Source organism: Oncorhynchus mykiss, chromosome 13 (genome assembly GCF_013265735.2).
Source record: "Oncorhynchus mykiss isolate Arlee chromosome 13, USDA_OmykA_1.1, whole genome shotgun sequence".
NCBI lineage: Eukaryota > Metazoa > Chordata > Actinopteri > Salmoniformes > Salmonidae > Oncorhynchus > Oncorhynchus mykiss.
Window position 1 is genome coordinate 16,482,407 of NC_048577.1, and position 25,431 is coordinate 16,507,837.

Here is a 25,431-nt window from a genome sequence, read left to right on the forward strand (position 1 = left end):
CAAAGAGGCACTGAGTTTGAAGGTAGGCCTTGAAATACATCCACAGGTACACCTCCAATTGTCTCAAATAATGGCAATTAGCCTATCAGAAGCTTCTAAAGCCATGACATAATTTTCTGGAATTTTCCAAGCTGTTTAAAGGCACAGTCAACTTAGTGTATGTAAACTTCTGACCTACTGGAATTGTGATACAGTGAATTATAAGTGAAATAGTCTGTCCGTAAACAATTGTTGAAAATATGACTTGTGTCATCAAACAAAGTAGATGTCCTAACCGACTTGCCAAAACTATAGTTTGCTAACAAGAAATTTGAATGTCGAGAGCCATGCGTCGTTACAGGCTTGTCTCATCGCTGCAACTCCCGTACGGACTCGGGAGAGGCGAAGGTCGAGAGCCATGCGTCGTTACAGGCTTGTCTCATCGCTGCAACTCCCGTACGGACTCGGGGGAGGCAACGGTCGATAGCCTGGACTCGAACCGAGAATCTCTAGTGGCACAGTTTTCTAAAGCAAGAAATTGACCTCTGAACCTTTCACCTATTACTACCTGTCAGGGCAATGAGATTGAGACTGTAATCTCATATAAATATCTTGGAATTTTAATTGATGACGGCCTCTCTTTTAAATTGTATATTCAACAATTTACAAACAAATTGAAACTGAAGTTGGGATTTTATTTGAGAAATAAGGCCTGTTTTTCTTTTGAAGCCAGTAGTAGACTAGTATCAGCTACATTTATGCCTATACTAGACTATGGGGATATTTTATATATGAATGCTTCCACACAGTGTTTGAGATCAATTGACACCCTTTACCATGGAGCATTGAGATTTTTTTAAACTGCAAAATCCTTACACACCACTGTATGTTATATACCAGGGTTGGCTGGCCTTCTCTAGTCAATTGTAGGCTCAGTCACTGGTATACTTTTATTTACAAAGCCATTTTGCGTTTACTACCATTTCAATTGGACATTTTTATTGTCCAGAAGGATGATTTGAGGCTGATTTCCTGACCTGTCAATGTTTTTAATTGTATGATTTTGTTATACTCTTGTGAATTCTATGTTTTTTTACTAGATTTACCTGTAGTTTGGCCAAGGCGCTCTTGAAAAAGAGACTTCAAATCTCAATGAGCCCTTCCTGGTTAAATAAAGGTTAAATAAAAAAAATAAAAAAAGACATTTACAGGATGAACTAAAAGGTATGGATATAATAAATAAGAATTTGTGATCAAGTGTATGTTATAGTTGGATATGTATGGGGGATAATCCAATCATATTAAGATGGATATTGGAGATGTGATAGACGATATAGAATTAGTTTGTAATCAAATGTATTTAATTTATGTTTATTCAAGTTTTATGAGAAAAGCAGGGACAGACACTTCCTTGAAACACGTCTGGAAAGTTTATTGACACAATCATCCGAATCACATTTAACAGAGCTCACAAACAGATCACTTGGAAACTAGTTTTCAAATAAAGACAGGTTTGCAAAGTATCTTAAACAATGGATGAGTCACAACATAGAACATATATTCTTCTATATCATAGAAAATAGGAGCAATCGTGTTTGACCTAGCCTATGTTACATTTCTATGTGTAGCGTTCTGATCGACCCCTGAACTCTGTCTAAATGATGGCCTAGGAGATTAAAAAATATATATTTTTCAGCTTGTCTTCTATTGGTCCCAAAGTTCACTAACTAGGACGGAGTGAACAAACAACTCAAACAACTAAAAGACAGAAAATAAAGTATATTTCCCAGGTGAAACCTGTCTAGTGATATCTGAAGAAGGGGTTTTCTAAAATGGAGGATAGTAGAAGAAGAAAGCAAACACCCAAGTACAGTAGGATCTGAGATCCAAACACTTCAATGGAAGATAGATACAATACCGGGTCGTCAAACAATCAGGAGAGATACCAAAAATATTTTGGGGGTAAATTGGTATCACACCGCACGCAACTGGTTGGTGTTATAGTTAGGGTCTTGAATTTTCCAGGTCACTAGTCCAGGAACAATTCTGGGCCCTAGTCATAGTATCTGTGTGGAGGGCTGAACTTTAAGCCACTGAGTACTGACATGAGTCAGACCACTTCAATTAATCCTGTATGTAACTCAATAAATACGATAGGCAGCAATGTAGGTGCCTTGTTGATTTTGCATGATATTTCACTTTTACCTTATTATAGGTTGTCAATGCCATTTATGACATGACCGTATGTCCAATGACCATTGTTTACATTAGTGGTTGTAGGTTCAATTCCTTGGATTAAGGGGCAGTAAAAACCTGTTACAAGCAAGAGTAAATGACGTGTGTTTAGCACAGACTTTTCAAATGACGAGGTGGATTAACACATTAATTTTTTATTGGGTTTCGGATTTCGTCGGACACTTAGTATCAGCACAATTTTTTTTTCTGCAATAGAATATGCCAGAGATTACCTATAGACTACCTATAGACCATTTAAAAAGTACAATCAGGATTCTTATAAAGTGACATTTAACATTGCCATACAACGACGGCCTTTAAGCTATATACTTGGTAAGGGCTATAAAAACAAACCTGGTTTGGACTCGAAAGGAGGCATAAACAACAATGTATAAATTACAAAATAATTCCGCGTCTGAATATTCAGGGTTTGTAAAATTATTAATCTGTGCTTATCTTGTACTCAAACACAACAAGGTGTTATGATTGTATACTGCAGGGAGTCCCAGGTATTGGTGGAAGGTACAAGATAATATCGTTCCTGGCTCTAGGATACACCGTAGAAGTAGAAATAGCTGATTATTTCATCGTTTCAAATCAACCAGAAAACAAACATTACAATCATGACTATCAATCAACAACAAAAAAGCTGACAAAATATGTTTTTCTCTCTCGATACTACCAACCACACCAATAAAACGATTTGCCTTATTTTAAAACATAAATTAACATTCAAAATGTGAATTAACACTTCAAGCAGTAGCGTATAATGTCATAAAAACACAAAGTTCTGTTTGTGAGTGTAAAGAGGGCGTGTACGAAACATCTGTCAGTATTTTCCCCGAACACAAGGAACTGGCAAATACCGTCGCAGCATTACATTCCAGATTCAATTGTCGATTATCTATTAATTACACCCAGATGCAAGATAAACGTGTTAAAGAAACTGCGTTTTCAGCTCCCGGCAGAAAGCTATGGCACACAGCTCCAGGACACACAAGCGTGATGGGAATTTCAATGGGATATATGACACATACTGATCAAAAAGGGGAAAATTCTTACTTTTACAAAATCACATTTTCAGGTAGTCTTGCATTGATGTGATAATTCGACTTAAGTGGACATTTTGATTCTCCCCAAAGTGATAAAAGTCATTTGGGGTAAGTGACAACACGTGTAACCAACTGTCTATCAACTTGTAACATTGAGGAACTCCCATCTACCTCTCATAACCCTACATGAATGTGTGCAACTGTGAAGGGTATTTGTTGCTGGTTGAAGCACTATGCAGATGTTAGAATAGTACCGTGATAGGGTTTAGGGTTGTGTACATATTACTGACTGTATGTGATGCAAATGACCACTGACCAGTAAGTATTTTGAGTTATAAAAATAAGTTGGGGTCAATTCAGTTTTGTTTCATGTGCTTCTTATCCTCTGAGTTTATCCTCTGAAGTCCTGATTCGGAAAGCTTTTCTTCGGACACACAACATCGTATTTGGTATTTTAGTAAGGGGTCTTGGTGAAAAATATGAATAGAAACAAGGTATTATTTATCACACATCCGCATGTAACAAATGAACTGTTCATAAAATAAGGCAGGGGGCTGTGTCACGGATCGACGGTGGACGGTATTCCATGGCAACAATCACAGTGCATTGGGCTGGCGTTTGCGTAAACTGTCACCATTTTGGGGCGTTAAACAGCTGGACCTGAGGAACACCCAATAAATGTACTTTCACTTCCTGCTTCCAAGTCACATGATGTGGGTACAAATTCTGGGATTGGATTGGGAGCTGAGGCTGCCAGTGACATTGTCTTGATGGTTGTTTAAATGTATTGTGTAAAATAATCTGTTTCTTCTCCTTTCTAGATGGGGCATTTCCGAGAGCGCAGTACTGACTTCAGTGCAACATACGACACTGCAGAGCAAGCAGATAGCGAGCTAGCGCAACAGGACAGCTACCACCAATGAATGTGCTATAGAACTACCACACAAATACATTTGGTTGAGACTATATGACTTACTATATAGGAGCAAGAGGTGATACATCCCTCCTTCACACGTCATATACTGTACTTCACAACTTTATACAACTGCAGTCATCTTCCTATTGATGAATCCTATGACTACTACAGAAATGCATCCCTTTCCGGTCACAACCCTTGAGCAACAAATAAGTCCTCTCTTTTCCTCTGCAGTTTGCCTAAGTAACACACAGACAGAAGTTGTGTCATACTGAGACGTTATGTTAATAAAGAACTATCTGTAGACAAGGGCGGCTATTTTCCTGTTGTTTTGTTTTTCACAGACAAAGTTGAGTCAAGTTAAGAGGCAAATGTTGGAAGTTAACATAGATAGTTCATCTCAAGACCAAAAACGTTGAATTGAAACCACCTCGTTTGCTCCCATGCAAATGAGCAAACTCGTGGCAGTCGTCTGGAAGTGGCTTCTCTTTCCTCAAAGTTTGAAACTTCCTGAATCCTTGGAGAGAGCAAGAAGAATGAAAACTTCTAGTTGAGAGAGGAAGCTCTCGCCGCGGTTGCAAACCCCCCGCCACTTCAAAAGCCATCACACACTGCATCAGAGAGGGAAAGTGGAAATGTAAGAGACCTTTGCAGTGCAGGTCTACTAACTGTACCAGCCAACAAAAAATGGGTTTTTGAAACAAAAATCAAGATTCTTCCTCAATATCCATCACACAAATGTACCAGAGCGAACTGTCCATTGTCCATTACCCTGATCTTAAAAGTTTGTCTTTCCCCAACGTCTTCCTCCTCTCCCCATTAACTTATGCCTGTGGCCCTCAGTTACGAGGCCCTTAGCTTCAAAGGCCCCCTACGTGCTACGGTAGGTCTTAATGATGTCTTTGATTTGTCTCCTGCAGATGGGGCAGCAGGCGTTGGACATCTTCTTGAGTTTGACGCCGCAGGTGTAGCAGAGACACATGTGACCGCAGGCGTAGATGACCGTGTCCACGTGGTTCTCGTAGCAGATGGAACACTCATCTCCAGTCGGCCACCCGGGCCCTCTCCCGCTGCCTGATGGGAAGGTGGGTGACTTGGGGAGGCTGACGGGCGAGCTGGGGGTCGTTCCTGTTAGGGGGGAGGTAGTGATGGAGGGAGGGAAGGAGGGAGAGGGAGAAAGAGAGAATCATTCTGCATGTACACTACAGGTCAAAAGTTTTAGAACACCAACTCATTCAATGGTCTTTCTTTATTTTTACTATTTTCTACATTGTAGAATAATGAAGACATCAAAACTATATCATGTAGTGACCAAAAAAGTGTTAAACAAATCAAAATATACGTATTCAAATTGCCACCCTTTGCCTTGATGAGTGCTTTGCACACTCTTGGCATTCTCTCAACCAGCTTCACCTGGAATGATTTTCCAACAGTCTTGAAGGAGTTCAACTGAGCACTTGTTGGCTGCTGAGCACTTGTTGGCTGCTTTTCCTTCACTCTACGGTCCGACTCATCCCAAACCATCTCAATCTGTTTGAGGTCGGGGGATTGTGAAGGCAAGGTCATCTTATGCAGCACTCCATCACTCTCCTTCTTGGTAAAATAGCCCTTACACAGCCTGGAGGTGAGGTGGGTCATTGTCCTGCTGAAAAATTATTTATAGTCCCAATAAGCCCAAACCACATGGGATGGGGTATCGCTGCAGTATTGCTGTAGTAGCCATGCTGGTTGTGTGCCTTGAATTCTAAATAAATCACAGACAGTGTCATCAGCAAAGCACCCCCACAACATAAGACCTCCTCCATGCTCTATGGTGGGAAATACACATATGGAGATAATCCGTTCACCTATTCTGCGTCTCACAAAAACACGGCGGTTGGAACTAAAAATCTTCAAATTGGACTCCAGACCAAAGGACAAATTTCCACCGGTGTAATGTCCATTGCTCGTGTTTCTTAGCCCAAGAAAGTCTCTTGTTCTTATTGGTGTCCTTTAGTAGTGGTTTCTTTGCAGCAATTCGACCATGAAGACCTGATTCACACAGTCTCCTCTGAACAGTTGATGTTGAGATGTGTCTGTTACTTGAAGTCTGCAAAGCATTTATTTGTCTGCAATTTCTGAGGCTGGTAACTCTAATGAACTTATCCTCTGCAGCAAAGATAATGCTGGGTCTTCCATTCCTGTGGCGGTCCCCATGAGCTTGATGGTTTTTGCGACTGCCCTTGAAGAAACTGAGTTCTAAGTTCTTGAAATGTTCCATATTGACTGACCTTCAGGTCTTAAAGTAACGATGGATCGTTTCTATTTGCTTATTCTTGCCATAATATGGACTTGGTCTTTTACAAAATAGGGCTATCTTCTGTAAACCATCCCTACCTTGTCACAACACCACTGATTGCCTCAAACGTATTAAGAAGGAAAGACATTACACAAATTCACTTTGAAGAAGGCACACCTGTTAATTGAAATGCATTCCATGTGACTACCTCATGAAGCTGGTTGAGAGAATGCCAAGAGTGTGCAAAGCTGTCACCAAGGCAAAGGGTGGCTATTTGAAGAATCTCAAAAATAAAATATATTTTGATAGGTTTAACACTTTTTTGGCTACTACACAATTCCATGTGTTATTTCATAGTTTTGATATCTTCACTATTATTCTACAATGTAGAAAATAGTAAAAAATATGAAAAATCTTTGACTGAGGAGTTGTTCTAAAATTTTTGACCAGTAGTGTATGTACTGATGTAATGGATCTAATCTACAGTGTTGATCAATACATTCTTTACAATAAATACAGTACAAACCCATTTTACCACTGTTGTTCTACTATGAAGGCAGCCTCACATTATGTAACTACAACAGTAGACGAGACATTGTGTCCTCCCGCTGCACAGCACGAGAAGCAATCTACCGAACAGACTCACCACCCAGGACATCTGCTACCTAGTGTCCCCCTCTCTCCTCTCTTAACCCCCTGCAGTGGGTTTGATCGTTTGATTAATAGAGTGGCTCTGAAAGGTACAGACCTCCCGCAGAGCCACCACAGTAGGCCGCGGAGCTGGGGCCTCCCAGGCCTCCGTTAAGGACAGGGTCGGAGCTTCCACTACCCAGGGCCAGGGCTAGGGCGCTGGGGGTGTGGGGGGAGGAGGAGGGAGAGCTGGGGTTGGAGGGAGGCCGCGCCGGCTGGTCCCCGAGATGTGTGGAACCTGGAGCCAGAGAACAGACAGAGAGAAAAGAGATGGTTATGAAAGCATATAGAGTTCAAATATAGGCACCCCAACTATAGGCACCTCAAATATAGGCACCTCAAATATAGGCACCTCAAATATAGTCACCTCAACTATAGGCACCTCAAATATAGTCACCTCAATTATAGGCACCTCAAATATAGCCACCTCAAATATAGCCACCTCAACTATAGGCACCTCAACTATAGGCACCTCAAATATAGCCACCTCAACTATAGGCACCTCAACTATAGGCACCTCAATTATAGGCACCTCAACTATAGCCACCTCTAATATAGCCACCTCAAATATAGGCACCTCAACTATAGGCACCTCAACTATAGGCACCTCAACTATAGGCACCTCAATTATAGGCACCTCAACTATTGCCACCTCTAATATAGCCATCTAAATTATAAGCACCTCAAATATAGGCACCTCTATTACTGTAAGTGGACTATCCAGTAGGTTCTACATTGAAGAATGATCCTATATCATAAAGAACCGAGAAATATAAAGATTATTATTACTAATTTTTTTATTCATTTAAAAATAATCTCTGGTAATATTATATATATATATATATATATATATATATATATATATATATATATATATATATATATTTATATATATATATATATATATATATATATATATATATATATATATCTATATATATATATATATAATATTATCAGAGATTATTTTGTACTGTATATATATATTCCCCTTTCTCTAATCACCATTACAATATATTTTATTGGTGTCGTTCTCTCACCTGGTTTTAGCAACAGTGGCCTTGTTCATTCATGCTAATAAAGCTTATTTGCATGGGCCTACAAAGATCAGAGGGGGTTTTCTCTAAGTGTGCTATACAGTAGACAGATGAATGATCGTATGATCAAGTGAATGGCTTTTCAATAACTTTTGGGGATTACTAGCGTGAAGTTTAGGGAGATATGTGAGGGGTTTGTCACGTTCCACTTTTTATTTTACATCCCCTGTTTCTGTGGTGAAGGCAGGGTAACAAATGTCCACGTTTAAGAAGCACATATTAGGATGCCAGTGATGCCTGAGGTGAGGGGTCATGTTTCAGAGACCCCAGCCCCAGTGTGATTAACATGACATATTGGGTTCCAAAGTCACGGACATGGAGACATTACGTAAGTCGGAACGCGACCCTGGCTGCCACAGACATACAGTACATGCCTGTACATGGATGAAGAGGATACGTCAGACATACAGTACATGCCTGTACATGGATGAAGAGGATACGTCAGACATACAGTACATGCCTGTACATGGATGAAGAGGATACGTCAGACATACAGTACATGCCTGTACATGGATGAAGAGGATACGTCAGACATACAGTACATGCCTGTACATGGATGAAGAGGATACGTCAGACATACAGTACATGCCTGTACATGGATGAAGAGGATACGTCAGACATACAGTACATGCCTGTACATCGATGAAGAGGATACGTCAGAGAAATTATGTTTGTATCTGAGGACCAAGTGGTTCCTTAACATTGGTTTGACGGTTGGTTAGTTAAATGGTTGCTAGTGATTGAGTAGTAATAATTTATATAGACTGAGCAAGATTGAGTATCGCTATTGATTTTTTAAAAGTGGGATCACCTAATCAAAAGTGATACTACACCAAAAAAAAACGTAATTTATTTCTAGACTGTATTTATGTAGACATATTTATGTAGACATATTTATGTAGACATATTTATGTAGACATATTTATGTAGACATATTGTATGCATCCAGGCATTGTTAGTCTTGCGCTGACCCGCAGGAGTTGTAATATGAGACCAATTGTTTTATTTCTGGTTTAAGTAGGCACTAACAGAATGACTATTTAGTGTTTAGTAAATTACTATGACAATTGTCTGTCTTGTTGGGTGTCATAATTAAAAAAGAAAAATGATTAAAAGCTTTGCAAATTCGCTAGGAACAATGGAAATGGCTATCGTCACCATTCGGCCCGAAAGCCACACCATCCAAAAACAGGGACATCATCAGCAACAACAGCAACAAACAAGCCACAATGAACTACAATGAACCCTTGAACATTTCAATAACGTGTTATTTTAAGACACGAGGGATGAGAGGAGGAATCGTTCATCAAAGCCTATGGGGACTGTGGTAACTGGGAAGGAGCTCCATGGTCTTTCTCAGCGCGCTATGTCTGTTTTTCTGGATGGCATGACGGAAGAATGTGAAAAATGAGTCGTCTGGTGTGTGGCCCGTGGTCTATCATTAAGACTGCCGTCAGCTGACAACATGGCGACCGGCCACCGTTTCTGGCATCTCTCTGGGAGCGATTGATCTATGGCCAGATCCAAAATGGCTGCCCAATTGCGGTCTTTCTATGCTCACGAACACTGGAGAGGCTGTCGACTAGGCCAGTGGTTCCCAAACTTTTTCGCTTACTGTACCACCAACTCAATTTACCCACTCGTGCATTTTATCAGTCGGCCTATGGTCTCATGAGTCTTCACAAGTACACCGTGTGGATAGGCCAAGTACCCCCAAGGGTTCTATTTACCCCTGGTTGGGAACCACTGGACTAGGTGGCCATTTTGGTTCTGCGATAATGCTAACATAATGCCTTAGGACCCATGTTGGGTGTAATACTGATCTCTGTTACCTGATGACTGACTGACATGGTGCATTACGTCATGTGGTAGGCTGCACTGTACAAGTCTTGTGGAGTCTTTGAGGTTTTCTAAATGGGGCTGCATGTGCTGGTATAGTTGGAGAGGAGGGTTAAGACCTGGGCTGTTTGTGTAGAGGGTTGCTCTGGTGCCCCTAGGCTCTTGGTGCCTCAGTGTGTGTGTGTGTATATATCTAAGTGTGTGTGTGTGTGTGTGTTTGTGCGGTGTGTTTTTAGATGGTCATTTGTAGAATGTCTATGTATAACGCACACTCCCATAACTACCCTTAGTTCGTACGGACACACCCTTATCCTCCTTATAAACTACCACTAGAACTACTATTCAGAGTCCCCCTACGATCACATTACTACTACGCTGACAGGTCCCCCTGTGGACTCTAACCCAGAGGTGTGGTGCTGGTGCCGAGCCTCTCGCTGTCCTCCATCTCTCCCATTTTAATCCCCTATCTGGCTTGTCCTCAGCAGCTGACCTAGGATCAGTGGAGCCCGGCCCTGATCCTCCTGTTCACTCCCAGATTAATTTAGAGAGGGACTGTGGACAGCTGTGGCAGCTCACTCCCCGCCTCCCAAATGGCACCCTATTCCCTATGTGGTGCACTACTTTTGACTGCACTACTTTTGACCAGAGCTCTATGGGCCCTAGTAAAAAGTTGTGCACTATATAGGGAATAGGGTGCCATTTGTGACACAGGAGGTTTATTAAGAAGAGTATGTTTGTCCAGATCCTCTAAAGCAGTCTGCTATGGGAGGATTCTGAGGAATGTGGGCTATGTGACACTGAGACTGGGACATACTTTGACTCTACAACACTGGGTCACACACTGTCGCAGCACCTTGATGGGGTTGTGGCTTCAAAATGGCCGTTTGGCCCTACAGCCATGGTTGTGACTGAGGATGTCCTTAGTTGTCATATAGTGAGTGACCTTAGGTCATCATAGTCTCTACGTCTTTGAAGAGGAGTGTGGGATATCCTTCTAGGGATCTGTTCAGTGGTAGACTGATGAATGGGAGGAGGGGAAGATGGGAGGAGGAAAAGAGGAGACTGGGGTTGTAAAGTGGTTGCTTATCTTTCTACACCCATTGAGCTTTCTGAAACACGATATCCAAAGAAACTTTAAGAGCTTTGAGAGGTTTGGCGACCGTATATGGGTGGTCTTTAAGTTTGTTGCCAGGACCATTTTCTACATTTAGGCTCTCAATGGTAATTTGTCAAATCTATATATAGGATAGTATATACTGTATATATAGTTAAAGCTGCAATATGTCACTTTTTGGGCGACCTGACCAAATTCACACAGAAATGTGAGTTATAGATCTGTCATTCTCATTGAAAACAAGCAGTAGATCAGATGTGGTAGACAAGTTCTATGTGCAATATTTCTATGCTTCCTGTGCTTTGTTTTATTTTTTGTGTCTATTACTCACACCAGTTTCAATCAGCTGAAAACACAATATTTTTGTTTATGGAAACAATATTTCACAGCGGTTTAAATGGTACAATGATTCTCTACACTGTACATACTTGCAGGCATGTGGAGAGTGTGTGTGAGAGACAGGATATTATCTGGCCCGACATGAAGTCAGTGATTTTATCAGTGCTCTGGTGCTGGAAAATGTTTTGTGTTTATTGCCCTGACATCTTAACATCCAGGTGTTTATAGCCCTGACATCTTAACATCCAGGTGTTTATAGCCCTGACATCTTAACATCCAGGTGTTTATAGCCCTGACATCTTAACATCCAGGTGTTTATAGCCCTGACATCTTAACATCCAGGTGTTTATAGCCCTGACATCTTAACATCCAGGTGTTTATAGCCCTGACATCTTAACATCCAGGTGTTTATAGCCCTGACATCTTAACATCCAGGTGTTTATAGCCCTGACATCTTAACATCCAGGTGTTTATAGCCCTGACATCTTAACATCCAGGTGTTTATAGCCCTGACATCTTAACATCCAGGTGTTTATAGCCCTGACATCTTAACAAGCAGGTGTTTATAGCCCTGACATTTTAACATCCAGGTGTTTATAGCCCTGACATCTTAACATCCAGGTGTTTATAGCCCTGACATCTTAACATCCAGGTGTTTATAGCCCTGACATCTTAACATCCAGGTGTTTATAGCCCTGACATTTTAACATCCAGGTGTTTATAGCCCTGACATCTTAACATCCAGGTGTTTATAGCCCTGACATCTTAACATCCAGGTGTTTATAGCCCTGACATCTTAACATCCAGGTGTTTATAGCCCTGACATTTTAACATACAGGTGTTTATAGCCCTGACATCTTAACATCCAGGTGTTTATAGCCTTGACATCTTAACATCCCTGCTATCAGATGTTGGTATCTGTAGGGCGGTGTGTGTGTATATGTGTGTGTGTATGTGTACATTAAGGCCCCTTTCATAATATTGAGTTGTACCCCCCCTTTGCCGTCAGAACAGCCTCAATTCGTCGGGGCATGGACTCTACAAGGTGTTGAGAGCATTCCACAGGGATGCTGACCCATGTTGACTCCAATGCTTCCCACAGTTGTGTCAAGTTGGCTGGATGTCCTTTGGGTGGTAGACCATTCTTGATACACACAGAAAACGGTTGAGTGTGAAAACCTCAGCTGCATTGCAGTTCTTGACACAAACCGGTGCGCCTGGCACCTACCACCATACTCCGTTCAAAGGAACTGAAATATTTTGTCTTTCCCATTCACCCTACATACACAATCACATAAACAATCCATGTCTCAATTGTCTCAAGGCTTGAAAAAGATGATTTAATCTGTCTCCTCCTCTTCCTCTACACTGGATTTAACAAGTGACATCAATAAGGGATCATAGCTTTCACCTTGATTAACCTGGTCAGTCTATGTCATGGAAAGAGCATGTGTCCTTAATATTTTGTAGACTCTGTGTGTGTGTGTGTGTGTGTGTGTGTGTGTGTGTGTGTGTGTGTGTGTGTGTGTGTTTGTGTGTGTCTGTGTGTGTGTGTGTGTGTGTGTGTGTGTGTGTGTGTGTGTGTGTGTGTGTGTGTAGGTGTAGAGGCTAGAGAGATCATGTTCACTGTAAGCACAGACCGCGCTGGATGATACTAACTCACGTCATATGCTGCCCTTTATCGCTCATTAAAGTCCAGTGGTGAGTGTGAGTGTGAGTGTGTGTGTGTGTGTGTGTGTGTGTGTAACTGCTAGGGAAGAGAAGGACATCAGAGTCACTAGACACAGAGAGTGAGAGAGGGAGAGAGGGGGAGAGAGAGAGAGAGAGAGAGGTAGAGAGAGAGAGAGAGCGACGTCAGGAAATGTGAATAAACGGCCAACCATGCCAGACCCAAGGATGTTTCAATGTTTCAGTCTGAAGGAGGGAGAAAAAAACGAGGGAGAAAGAAAGAAAGAAAGAAAGAAAGAAAGAAAGAAAGAAAGAAAGAAAGAAAGAAAGAAAGAAAGAAAGAAAGAAAGAAAGAAAGAAAGAGAGAATTACAGTGGCTGGAGTAGCTGTGGGTGCCGGGCGAGACTGTTCACTTGAGCGTGAACGAGCTGACATTCTAATGGAATCTATAATGTATGGGGAGAGTGTCAGAGTAATAGTGTCCTATTTCTCTACTGCTGTTCTCTCCCTCCCTCTAACATCTCCTCCACTATCACACCATCATTCTCCCCATTTACAGATGTAGGACCTTCATTTGATCCCTCTTTTTGCAGGACAGCTTTCCTGCAATGCAGGACATTTAAAACGTGTAGTGTTGATTATAATCAACATTGATTATAATCCACATAATAATTCACATTCATTTGTTCTTTCATTTGCTTATCCAATCATCCATTCACTCATTTATTCATTACTCTTAATCATTCATTCGTGAACTGTTCAATCATTAATGAATTCATTCATTAGTTTGTTCATTCATTCTCTCTGAATATCAAATTGTTGCTTCTTAGTGGGCATGCTAGCTAGGAGCCCTAATACTTGACCTTCGGTGTTCACTCACCCTACCAAGGGCACTCCCCCACTAGGGGAGCTCAGGAATTAGTGAACCTCATGTCAGTGCACAACACACACAGCTTAAGCCAGTTTAAAGGAGCACTCCCAAATGTAAACGCTGCCCCACAGGACACATTCAGGTAAACCTGAAAGCCTATAAAAACACATTCAGACCTGCCGTCACATAAACAGGTAAGACACTTCCTAAGGTTGAACAATTGGAACATAAAGGTGATTTACTATCTATCAGGGTCAAAAGGAATTCCTAGATTTGTTCGGATGAATGATTGTAGTGCAGAGTCTCTAGAACGGCCGCTTCATGTTGCCGTAAACTCCTCGTAAGGTGATCCGTCCTAAAAGAAACTCAGCAGTATTCAGGCAGTTCTGTTGTCAGCAAGAGAACTTCCTTGAACTCATTGAAAAAAACGGAAGAAGTAGCCGTGGGGCTCTAGCCAAATGTTTTTAAAAGCACGTGTGATGTACTAGTACAATAGACAATCAGAACAAACCACAACACCATAACCATCTCCCTATGCAGCTACCAAGTTCCTAGTAAAAAAAAAGCACGGTGAGAAGACCCATAGGGGTGCATTTCCTGTGCAGTTTTCATGTAGGCCCATAGTATTGACCGTTGGCTTAGTGCCACTGCGGTTGCCCGATCTATCAATACCCCAGAGCCACACTCCAGCCTCAGAAAGTGTGTGGTGTGCGCTGCAGCCCTAAGTGTAATGTATTGATGTGGCTTTCATTGATCGCGCTGTCAGCCACCTCCCTGTGTGTCTCCAGAGTGCCTAAAGGAGCAGACCAGATCCAAAATGGCGGCTGTGTAATGTAATATAATGAGAACAGTTCTAACAGGGCGGCATGAGGGCATGTCGATGCCTTGCTAACTGCTGTGACCTCCATGGCTGCATGGAGAATAAGCGTGTTAGCATGAGGGCAATTTACAGGTGGGCAAACAAGCAGCACTTAATGAAAATACCATGTTAGCATTATATATCAGCACTGTAAGGTGTAGTTTCTGTAACTCTCTCTCTCTCTCTCTCTCTCTCCCTCTCCCTCCCTCCCTCCCTCCTTTACTTCACTGAGAGGATAGAGGGATATATTTAGCCGGCGCTTGATTCGTTCTGAGAAGCAAAACAATGATGACACGTTGATGAGGTTGTGCCTGATTTGGTTGTGCGGCTTCGTAATTGGACTGTTAAAATAAGACAGGCCATCAACCTTCCCAGTCCTTCTACATGATACACCTAACAAAGATGTGTCATTTTTTAATTTCCGCTTGTCCAATCTCCGGAAACGCTCTGCCAAATTTTAATTTGCATGTAATTATGGCTCAATAAAAAAAGCCATTATGTCATAGAAGGATATAGGAGTGAACATTCGCTGTTCTTTAGTTTTGACCGTTTGTCTGCCCTTTTCACAGACTGTGTAAAGAGGGACCTTGTGCACCAGTTGGCTTGATAGGGGGCCTACAGATGTAGGATCTACATTTGATCACCCTGTTGCGGGAGGTTTGAGTTTTAAAAAGGCTTCTGAATTTTTTAATTTCCACTTTGAGATTTCACACTAGATTTTCTTCGTATAACCCACATAATAATGCACATTTACTGTTGCTGCAGGTTGATTTTCCTCCGTAGCAAACTCGCTCAAACTAAGATCCTACATCTGTAAGTCCAAAAAATATAAAGAGCGCAGCAATTCACCTCTCCAAACAGTCTAAAAGCACAGTTGTAGCTACTTTATTCACACCTGCCTGCCACGGCAGAAATACATTATGTTTGGCATATTGCAAATGAAGCGGACGGCCTCCCGCTCACCCACACATCTTTCCCACTTCATGTTCATTATCTGTATTTAGAGTGTGTAATCAAGCATGGGGGCTCTCTATTACTGCTGAGAGGTAGCGTGTGTCCCGTAGTGAAGACACGTTTCCCCCGCTGTGAGTAGGTCGCAAGCACATACACACACATGCAAACACACACACACACATACACACCATACAGACAGGAGAAGACGTGTTGTGGCCGCTAGGTTGCAGGGTCTGGCTCCCACACTCCTCCTTTCACTTGTTCCCTCTCTTCCTGTTATTATCGTGGCAGGTCGTGAGACAGCGTCGACTTTGCTCTCCATCTATACCTTCCGAAGTGCATTTGGATCTGACTTCCTGTGTCAAGACGCTGTATTGAAGCACATGACATAAGTGTACACCTCTGAGCTCTGTGATGCGGGTGGGGCCCTAAATCCCTGGCTTACGATCGATCATGAACGGATAAATGAAAAAGTTTATACCGTTGTATACCATGTCAGATTCAACCCTCCTAGGGCCTGTAGTACTGTAGACACTGTAGTATTAAAGGCCAGGACCTGACCATGTGACCCGATCAGGAAAAGTCCCCTAGCCCCTACAGTCCATAACTAGGGCCTGGAGTTTTCCCTAGTCAGGTAACATAAATAGGCAAAACTCCTGGCCCCACACAGAGCATACAAGTAATAGTAGAGAGAAGTACTCTAAGTACACGTAACTGCCAAATTAAAGGAAACACGTGCGGTGGCCCAGCGGCCTATTAAAACAGATTAGGTTAGTGTTTCCTTTATTTTGGCAGTTACCTGTATAACATAACAGTCATTCTGACTTACCCAGTATCCTGAGTTGAGTGACGGCTCCGTGCAGACCAAAGAACATCCACAGGGGCCGGGAGTTGTCCACACAAACTTGCATCCCTGCGTTGGTGCCATTGTGGCTCAAGATCACCTCCCCTTCCTGGTTGACCAGGAAGCCCAGTATATCACTGCTCTGGAGCAGCGTGGGCACTCGGCACACGGCCCAGAATTCCTTGCGGTCGACTAACGCCTCCGGGTTGTAGGGCAGGTCGCTAGGGCGCAGCACAGCGGGGTCGCATGATGTCACGCCATAGGACAGCGATCCCGACCTAGCCGGGCTCGACTTGGTCACCTTGATGAACACGGTCTCGCCGGTACGCAGTGGCCGGTCAGTGAAGACGAGCGTTCGCTCCTCTCTGGCGTGCTCGGATCTCGCCACCGTCTGCTCGTCGAGCGTCTTGATGTGGGCACCGCGGAGGGCGTGGAAATGGAGGTCGCTTTCGAGGGAGTGTGGGAGGACAGAGGACTGCTGGGTGTTGAGGGAGTTCTGGGGGATGGGGCAGGAGGCGGAGGGAGGGGCCAGGTGGAGATGGGCGTGGTTATGTGAGTGGGCTGGGCCAGAGCCGTCCACTTGCTGCAGGTTGAGGTCACAGAGGCTGACAGAGAGGCGGGATTCATCTGCCTCGCGGCGGAGAGAAGAGGAGCGTACGGTGGTGAAGGAGCGGGGACGGAGGAAGTCGGGAGGGACCATCTCACTCTCTGGAAGAAAAGAAGAAGGGAGAGACAGAGGGAGAGCGAGGGAGAGAGAGAGAGAGAGAGCGAGAGAGGCAATTTTAGTTTCTATAATCATTGTAAATTGTGTTGAAATATAAAGAGAAAGAGAGGCCATTATATCTAAGAAAGAGACGAAGAGATAAAATGAGGGATAGTCAACTAATAATAATACTGCAGTGTTGCAGTGTTGTCATTTGTTAGTGTTAGAATTATTTGACAGTTTATATATAGCCGTTTCTGTCGCAATGTATTGTTTTGCCAACCTTGGAATATTCCTTGAATAGAAAAAAGAGAGAAACAGAGAGGAACAGAGAGAGAATTAAAGGAAGAGAGACAAGCCAAGCACTAAAGAAAAGGCCGAAATTGGCTGATGTTACAAACTAGTACGAGATGTAGGATATTGCTAATTAGCTGGTACAGCAGCAGAGGAAAGTGTCATTTAGCTTGTTTAAAGATGTAGAAATTAATTTGAAAAAAAAAACTACAGATTTGGTTGAGTGCTTTAATATCAGTAGGGAGCAGAATCAGCTCATTTCACACGAGGAGGACAAAGTGCTTAATTAACCAGCCTTGGATGATACCAAGAAAGGAATTAGTGTTTGTGAGACCGTGTGTGTGTATGTGTGTGTCTGTGTGTGTGTGGAGCTCCCTGCTTCTGCATTCCCAGCAGTCCATAGTACAGTATCATCCCTCTACAGTGAGCCATTTATATCTGCCAACACATGTCCCCCTTCACACAGTAGGGTGGGTAGTAGTGGCACACGCACGCACGCACACACGCACACGCACACTCACACACACACTCACACACACACACACACACACACACACACACACACACACACACACACACACACACACACACACACACACACACACACATACACACAAGGAGAGAATGCCCTGCTTATAGTCTCCCCCCTCCCCACCCCACCCCTGCTGGGCAGCTGCCTGCCTGAAAATAAGGTCTCTAAATGTGTAACCCCCTCCACTCCCCATCAGCCATGCATTGGGAGAATTAGCTCTGGGGTGTATTCAATAGGAGCCAAACATAACCAAAATGGAAGCAAATGGAACGAAATGGGGAGTTACCTACAGTACCTGAATTTGTCAAATAGAAACTCTCGTTTTTGTTGCGAAACGTTTTCCGTTTGCAACTGTTTCCTACGGTTACGACTAATGATTACACCCCTGGCGGCGCTGAAGAGACATCCCCATCACTCAGACAGAGAGAGAAGCAGGAGAGAGAGAGGGAGGGGGGAGAGGGGAAGGGAGGGACAAAGAAGAGGGACAGTCATTGCTCAGAGGGTGTAAGTGGATAAGGAAAATGAGTGACCAGACTGACTACCTTGTTGATGGAGAGAGAGAGATTGGGGAGATGGATAGCAAGGTAAGCGGGGGAGGGAAAGAGAAAGAAAATGACATTGTTGACCACCTCCTCTGAGAGGGCAGAAGATAGGGAGAGAGCCCATCACTCAAAGAGCGAGAGAATGAGACAGAGAGAAAGCGGGACTAGCAGAAAAGGATAGCGAGTGACCACCTCTTTTGAGATAGAAGGAGACCCCATCATTCAGAGCGAGGGAGCGACAGACTGACAGAAAGAGAAAGAGAGAGACAGAGAGACAGAGAGAGAGAGACAGAGAGAGACAGAGAGAGACAGAGAGAGAGAGAGAGAGAGAGAGAGAGAGAGAGAGAGACAGAGAGAGAGAGAGACTCAAAAGAGAGGATAAAAGCCAGCATCCACCAGTCCTCCCGGGAGAGGTCTAGTCTGCAGCCAGGCCCATTTTACCCACTGCTCCCTCTGAGGCCTGTCCCAGAAAGCCTTTTAGAGGCCAGGACCAGCTCTGGACATAGATAAACCTCTTACCCCTTAATTACTACTCTCACGAGGCCTGCCAGAGAGCCTGCCTGAGTGTGTGTGTGTGTGTGTGTGTGTGTGTGTGTGTGTGTGTGTGTGTGTGTGTGTGTGTGTGTGTGTGTGTGTGTGTGTGTGTGTGTGTGTGTGTGTGTGTGTGTGCTAATAACAGTAGTGAAACCACCGAGAGCTAAAATCTCTTAGCCTGTCCCATCTGAAAGGGCTGAAAGGGACCCTGGCCAGAGTGGGATTATCTTCCATTCGAAAAAATTTAAATGTATTTTGTCCTAATATGGACACCGTACAAACGTTAATGCCTGGCAAGTCAATGTAGTGCATTTGAATGTGTGCCAGCAAACCAACTGCTGTCCATTTGTGAGCTATTCAGCATTTTGGTGTACGGTACATTCCTTTGTCCACTTAAATGTGATGAACGGTATGACATTTAACTGTGTTAACAACAGCCAGAGAACCTATGCTGTCAAATGCGGTGAGGAAAGTCTAATTGAGAACCGGTTGCGACCCGTCAGGCTGACCAAGCCGGCTAGATTATCAGACCTTCGTCTTTCTTGTTGTTCACTAAGAAGATTATGTCCAGATTGTACAGGGAAAAAGAGAGATTTCTGTTTCAGTGCTGGCTGCAATAAATGTTAGAGTCATACCAGGATCCAACTCTTACCCAATACCAGATCATTCAATCAAACCTCACTAAATCATTTCAAAGAGGCACTGTAAGGGAACATTTCAGTGGTCTACTGAGAGGCAACAATTGACTTCCTATACTAATTTTACATTTGAGTAATTTAGCAAGAGCTCTTATCCTGAGTGACATACCGTAGTGAGTGTATACGTTTTCACACTCCCCCCCATGGGAATCGAACCGGCAACCCTGGGGTTGCAAGCGCCACACTCTACCAACTGAGCCACACTTGCTCCCTTCACGTACTATACTGTGCGTGATTGACAGATGACATAATTAGGGTTATAGGTGCTCATTCAGTCTATCAAAAGACCAGAGGACAAAGACACCTTACAGTGTGTGATCCTCCGTTTGGTAGTGCTGATTCAACGTAGATCATCCTCCAACTGCCATCCCTTTGATCAGTTCCCGCCCTTAAATCCAAGATGGCAGCTCAGTTTGCCTCAAAGTCATGTCAAGTGTCAATTAGCATTAGCGGCTAATGCACAGACGGCTCTGGAAACTGACGGTATTAATGTATCACGAGACTACGGGACTTTAATTGTTCTATTTGATCTTTGTTGGGAGTACAACATGGATGGAATAGTGGCTTGAAAAAGCGTGCACTCGTCTCAGTGACTGCTAATCGACCGTTAAACTAACAGCCCAAAAAGCACGCAGTGCAGTTAGCACTGTTAGCGCCCGAGGCTAGCAGAGAGAGAGAGATGACTACCGCTAGCTTTTTATTCAATCTGAGGCTTCCCACTTCCTCTATCCTCCCCTACTGTAGTGTCCAATAGGCCCTTAGTGGATGCTGGATGAACGCTCACTCTCTAGACCAGGGATGGGCAACTGGGGCCCGCGGACCAAAAATAAAGACATGTACAGTACCAGTCAGAAGTTTGGATACACCTACTCATTCACGTTTTTTTAAAAACTATTTTCTACATTGTAGAATAGTGAAGACATCACAACTATGAAATAACACATATGGAATCACGTAGTAACCAGAAATATTATATTTGAGATTCTTCAAAGTAGCCACCCTTTGCCTTTTTTATTTATTTATTTATTTATTTCACCTTTATTTAACCAGGTAGGCAAGTTGAGAACAAGTTCTCATTTACAACTGCGACCTGGCAAAGATAAAGCAAAGCAGTACGAAACATACAACGACACAGAGTTACACATGGAGTAAAACAAACATACAGTCAATAAAAAAGTCTATACACGATGTGAGCAAATGAGGTGAGATAAGGGAGGTAAAGGCAAAAAAAGTCCATGGTGGCAAAGTAAATACAATATAGCAAGTAAAACACTGGAATGGTAGATTTGCAGTGGAAGAATGTGCAAAGTAGAAATAAAAATAATGGGGTGCAAAGGAGGAAAATAAATAAATAAATACAGTAGGGGAAGAGGTAGTTGTTTGGGCTAAATTATAGATAGGCTATGTACAGGTGCAGTAATCTCTGAGCTGCTCTGACAGCTGGTGCTAAAAGCTAGTGAGGGAGATAAGTGTTTCCAGTTTCAGAGATTTTTGTAGTTCGTTCCAGTCATTGGCAGCAGAGAACTGGAAGGAGAGGCGGCCAAAGTAAGAATTGGTTTTGGGGGTGACCAGAGATATATACCTGCTGGAGCGCGAGCTAAAGGTGGGTGCTGCTGTGGTGACCAGCGAGCTGAGATAAGGGGGGATTTTACATAGCAGGGTCTTGTAGATGACCTGGAGCCAGTGGGTTTGGCGACGAGTATGAAGCGAGGGCCAGCCAACGAGAGCGTACAGGTCGCAGTGGTGGGTAGTATATGGGGCTTTGGTGACAACACGGATGGCACTGTGATAGACTGCATCCAATTTATTGAGTAGGGTATTGGATTTATTTTGTAAATGACATCGCCGAAGTCGAGGATTGGTGGGATGGTCAGTTTTACGAGGGTATGTTTGGTCAATTTTACAAGGGTTGGTTTGGCAGCATGAGTGAAGGATGCTTTGTTGCGAAATAGGAAGTCAATTCTAGATTTAACTTTGGATTGGAGATGTTTGATGTGGGTCTGGAAGGAGAGTTTACAGTCTAACCAGACACCTAAGTATTTGTAGTTGTCCACATTTTCTAAGTCAGAACCGTCCAGAGTAGTGATGCTGGACAGGTAGGCAGGTGCAGGCAGCGATCGTTTGAAGACCATGCATTTAGTTTTATTTGTATTTAAGAGCAGTTGGAGGCCACGGAAGGAGAGTTGTTTGGCATTGAAGCTCGTCTGGAGGGTTGTTAACACAGTGTCCAAAGAAGGGCCAGAAGTATACAGAATGGTGTCGTCTGCGTAGAAGTGGATCAGAGACTCACCAGCAGCAAGAGCGAAATCATTGATGTATACAGAGAAGAGAGTCGGCCCAAGAGTTGAACCCTGTGGCACCCCCATAGAGACTGCCAGAGGTCCGGAGAACAGGCCCTCCGATTTGACACACTGAACTCTATCAGAGAAGTAGTTGGTGAACCAGGCGAGGCAATCATTTGAGAAACCAAGGCTGCCGAGTCTGCCGATGAGGATGTGGTGATTGACAGAGTCGAAATCCTTGGCCAGGTCAATGAATACGGCTGCACACTATTGTTCTTATCGATGGCGGTTAAGATATCGTTTAGGACCTTGAGCGTGGCTGAGGTGCACCCATGACCAGCTCTGAAACCAGATTGCATAGCGGAGAAGATGCGGTGGGATTCGAAATGGTCGGTAATCTGTTTGTTGACTTGGCTTTCAAAGACCTTAGAAAGGCAGGGTAGGATAGATATAGGTCTGTAGCAGTTTGGGTCAATGACAGCTTTGTACACTCTTGGCATTCTCTCAACTAGTTTCACCTGGAATGCATTTCAATTAATAGGTGTGCCTTGTTAAAAGCTAGTTTGTGGAATTTCTTTCCTTCTTAATGCGTTTGAGCCAATCAGTTGTGTTGTGACAAGGTAGGATGGGTATATGGGATAGACCTATCCATATTATGTCAAGAACAGTTCAAATAAGCAAAGAGAAACAACACTCCTACCCATCTCTCCGATTTGGTCCTGCCGTACATACCTACACGTACGCTACGGTCACAAGACGTATTGTCCCTTAGACTTTCTAAGCAAACAGCTGGATGCAGGGCTTTCTCCTACAGATATACATTTTTATGGAATGATCTGCCTATCCATGCGAGAGACGCAGACTCGGTCTCGACCTTTAAGTCTTTACTGAAGACTCATCTCTTCAGTAGGTCCTATGATTGAGTGAAGTCTGGCCCAGGAGTGCGAAGGTGAACGGCAAGGCACTGGAGCGACAAACTCCCCTTGCTGTCTCTGCCTGGCCGGCTCCCCTCTCTCCACTGGGATTCTCTGCCTCTAACTCTATTCCATGCCGTCGCTAGGATGGGTGTGTCACTTGAGTCACAGACGTGCTCTTCCTGTCTGGTTTTGCGCCCCCTCTGGCTCGTGCGGTGGAGGAGATCTACGTGGGGTATACTCAGCCTTGTCTCAGGGTAGTAAGTTGGTGGTCTGTTGATATCCCTCTAGTGGTGTGGGGGCTGTGCATTGGCAAAGTGGGTGGGGTTATATCCTGCCTGGTTGGCCCTGTCCGGGGGTATCGTCAGACAGGGCCACGTGTCCCCAGACACACCCCTGTCTCAGTCTCCAGTATCTATGCTGCAATAGTCTATGTGCCGGGGTCAGTTTGTTATATCTGGTATAATTCTCCTGTCTTATCGCGTGTCCTGTATGAATGTCAGTATGCTCCCTCTAATTCCCTCTCTCCTTCTGTCTCCCCTCCCAGAGGACCTGGGCTCTTGGCCCATGCCCCAGGACTACCTGCCCTGATGACTCCTGGCTCTCCCCAGTCCACCTGGTCATGCTTGCTGCTCCAGTTTCAATTGTTCTGCTTGCAGCTAGGGAAACCTGACCTGTTCACCAGACGTGCTACCTAGTCCCGGCCCTGCTGTTTTCGACTCGCTCTCTCTCTCTCTACCGCACCTGCTGTCTCGACCTCTGAATGCTCGGCTATGAAAAGCCAACTGACATTTACTCCTGAGGTGCTGACCTGTTGCACCCTCTACAATCACTGTGATTATTATTTGACCCTGCCGGTCATTAATGACCGTTTGAGCAATCTGGCCTTAAATGGCCATGTACTCTCCACCGGCACAGCCAGAAGAGGACTGGCCAACCCTCAGAGCCTGGTTCCTCTCTAGGTTTCTTCCCAGGTTCCGGCCTTTCTAGGGAGTTGTTCCTAGCCACTGTGCTTCTACATCTGCATTGCTTGCTGTTTGGGGTTTTAGGCTGGGTTTCTGTACAGCACTTAGTGACATCAGCTAATGTATAAAGGGCTTTATAAATAAATTTGATTGATTGATTGATTAAATTGTTTTTTCCTTCATCAATCTACACCCACTACCCCAGAAGGTGCAATTTAGAAACGTGGTTGTGAATCAGGAGTCACTCAATTAGCCCACGTCAGCAAAACATTTTTTTTTAGATTGATAAATTAACAGTCAGCTATCTTCATTTGTGGTAAGCATGATCGAATTACTGACTGGGGCGGGGCCCACTGATTATCAGATATCATATTGAAAACTGCAAACATTTGCCTCCACCCTATTGACAAAATGTGTAGAATTTCAGGAAATGAGTTATAAAATTGCTAAATCTTCTCCCCTCCCCATGGGAAAAAAAGTGTAACATTTCAGCAAACTGGCTTTACAACGGCAACAGGGAATGAATGTAAAACCGTAGTTTATTTCTCTTTGCTGTTTCTAACTTTTTTTCTAGCGGGGGGGTATGGATGCGGCTGCGGCCCCTCATGTATTTACTGTAGTGTTCTGTTGTCCTGCCCTGCTCTAGGCTCCCTCAAATGAAATCACCAGGCTCTTTGAGAATGACATCATGGCATCATCAAACGGAGCCGAGAGTGGCGTGTGGCTTTCTTTCATTACTGCAGAGCTCTGTCCTAAATTGGATTAGGGTTGGGGATAGACGTTTGGCATGCCGAGGAATAGCTGAGGAACCCACGGACACGAGAGAGGCACGGAGGAATGGAGTTTGGGAGGAGGGCATGATGATGACACGACTCAGAGGATAACGGGATTTAGGAGAAGAGACGGAGGGACGTGAAAGGAGAGGGTGGGATAGGAGGAGAGGAGTTGAGACAATGTCAGATTAGGAATGCTGAAAGAGGGGAGAAGCCCACCTATTAATTCTCTCTTCTCTCTCTCTCTCTCTCTCTCTCTAACACTCAGCAGAATGAAAAAGCATGTACTGTAGCTTCCAGTCAAGTTCAGTGACGGTACACAGTGTGTCTACTGCATACCACATCTCCTGATTTGAGTCACTCTGTGAGTCAACAGTCTCCACTGAATGCAGAATATGGTGCATGATCTGATCTTACACTAGCTCTGGCCCAGGGCGTTCGCACGTTCCTCTACTTAGG

The 25,431-nt window shown here is 43.7% G+C and overlaps 1 protein-coding gene across 1 annotated transcript in view; it reads right to left on the reverse strand.

Moving 5' to 3' along the window:
- Positions 1 to 1,390: 1,390 nt before the first annotated feature.
- LOC110485784 (E3 ubiquitin-protein ligase NEURL1) overlaps positions 1,391 to 25,431 on the reverse strand; it is a 61,482-nt gene continuing 37,441 nt past the window's right edge. The window contains exons 4-6 of the mRNA XM_021556950.2: positions 16,721 to 17,443; positions 7,209 to 7,388; positions 1,391 to 5,310 (exon numbers count right to left, since the gene is read on the reverse strand). Of these exons, the coding sequence (XP_021412625.2) occupies positions 5,054 to 5,310; positions 7,209 to 7,388; positions 16,721 to 17,443 (1,160 nt within the window). The 3' untranslated portion in view covers positions 1,391 to 5,053. The remainder of the gene's footprint in view (positions 5,311 to 7,208; positions 7,389 to 16,720; positions 17,444 to 25,431) is intronic.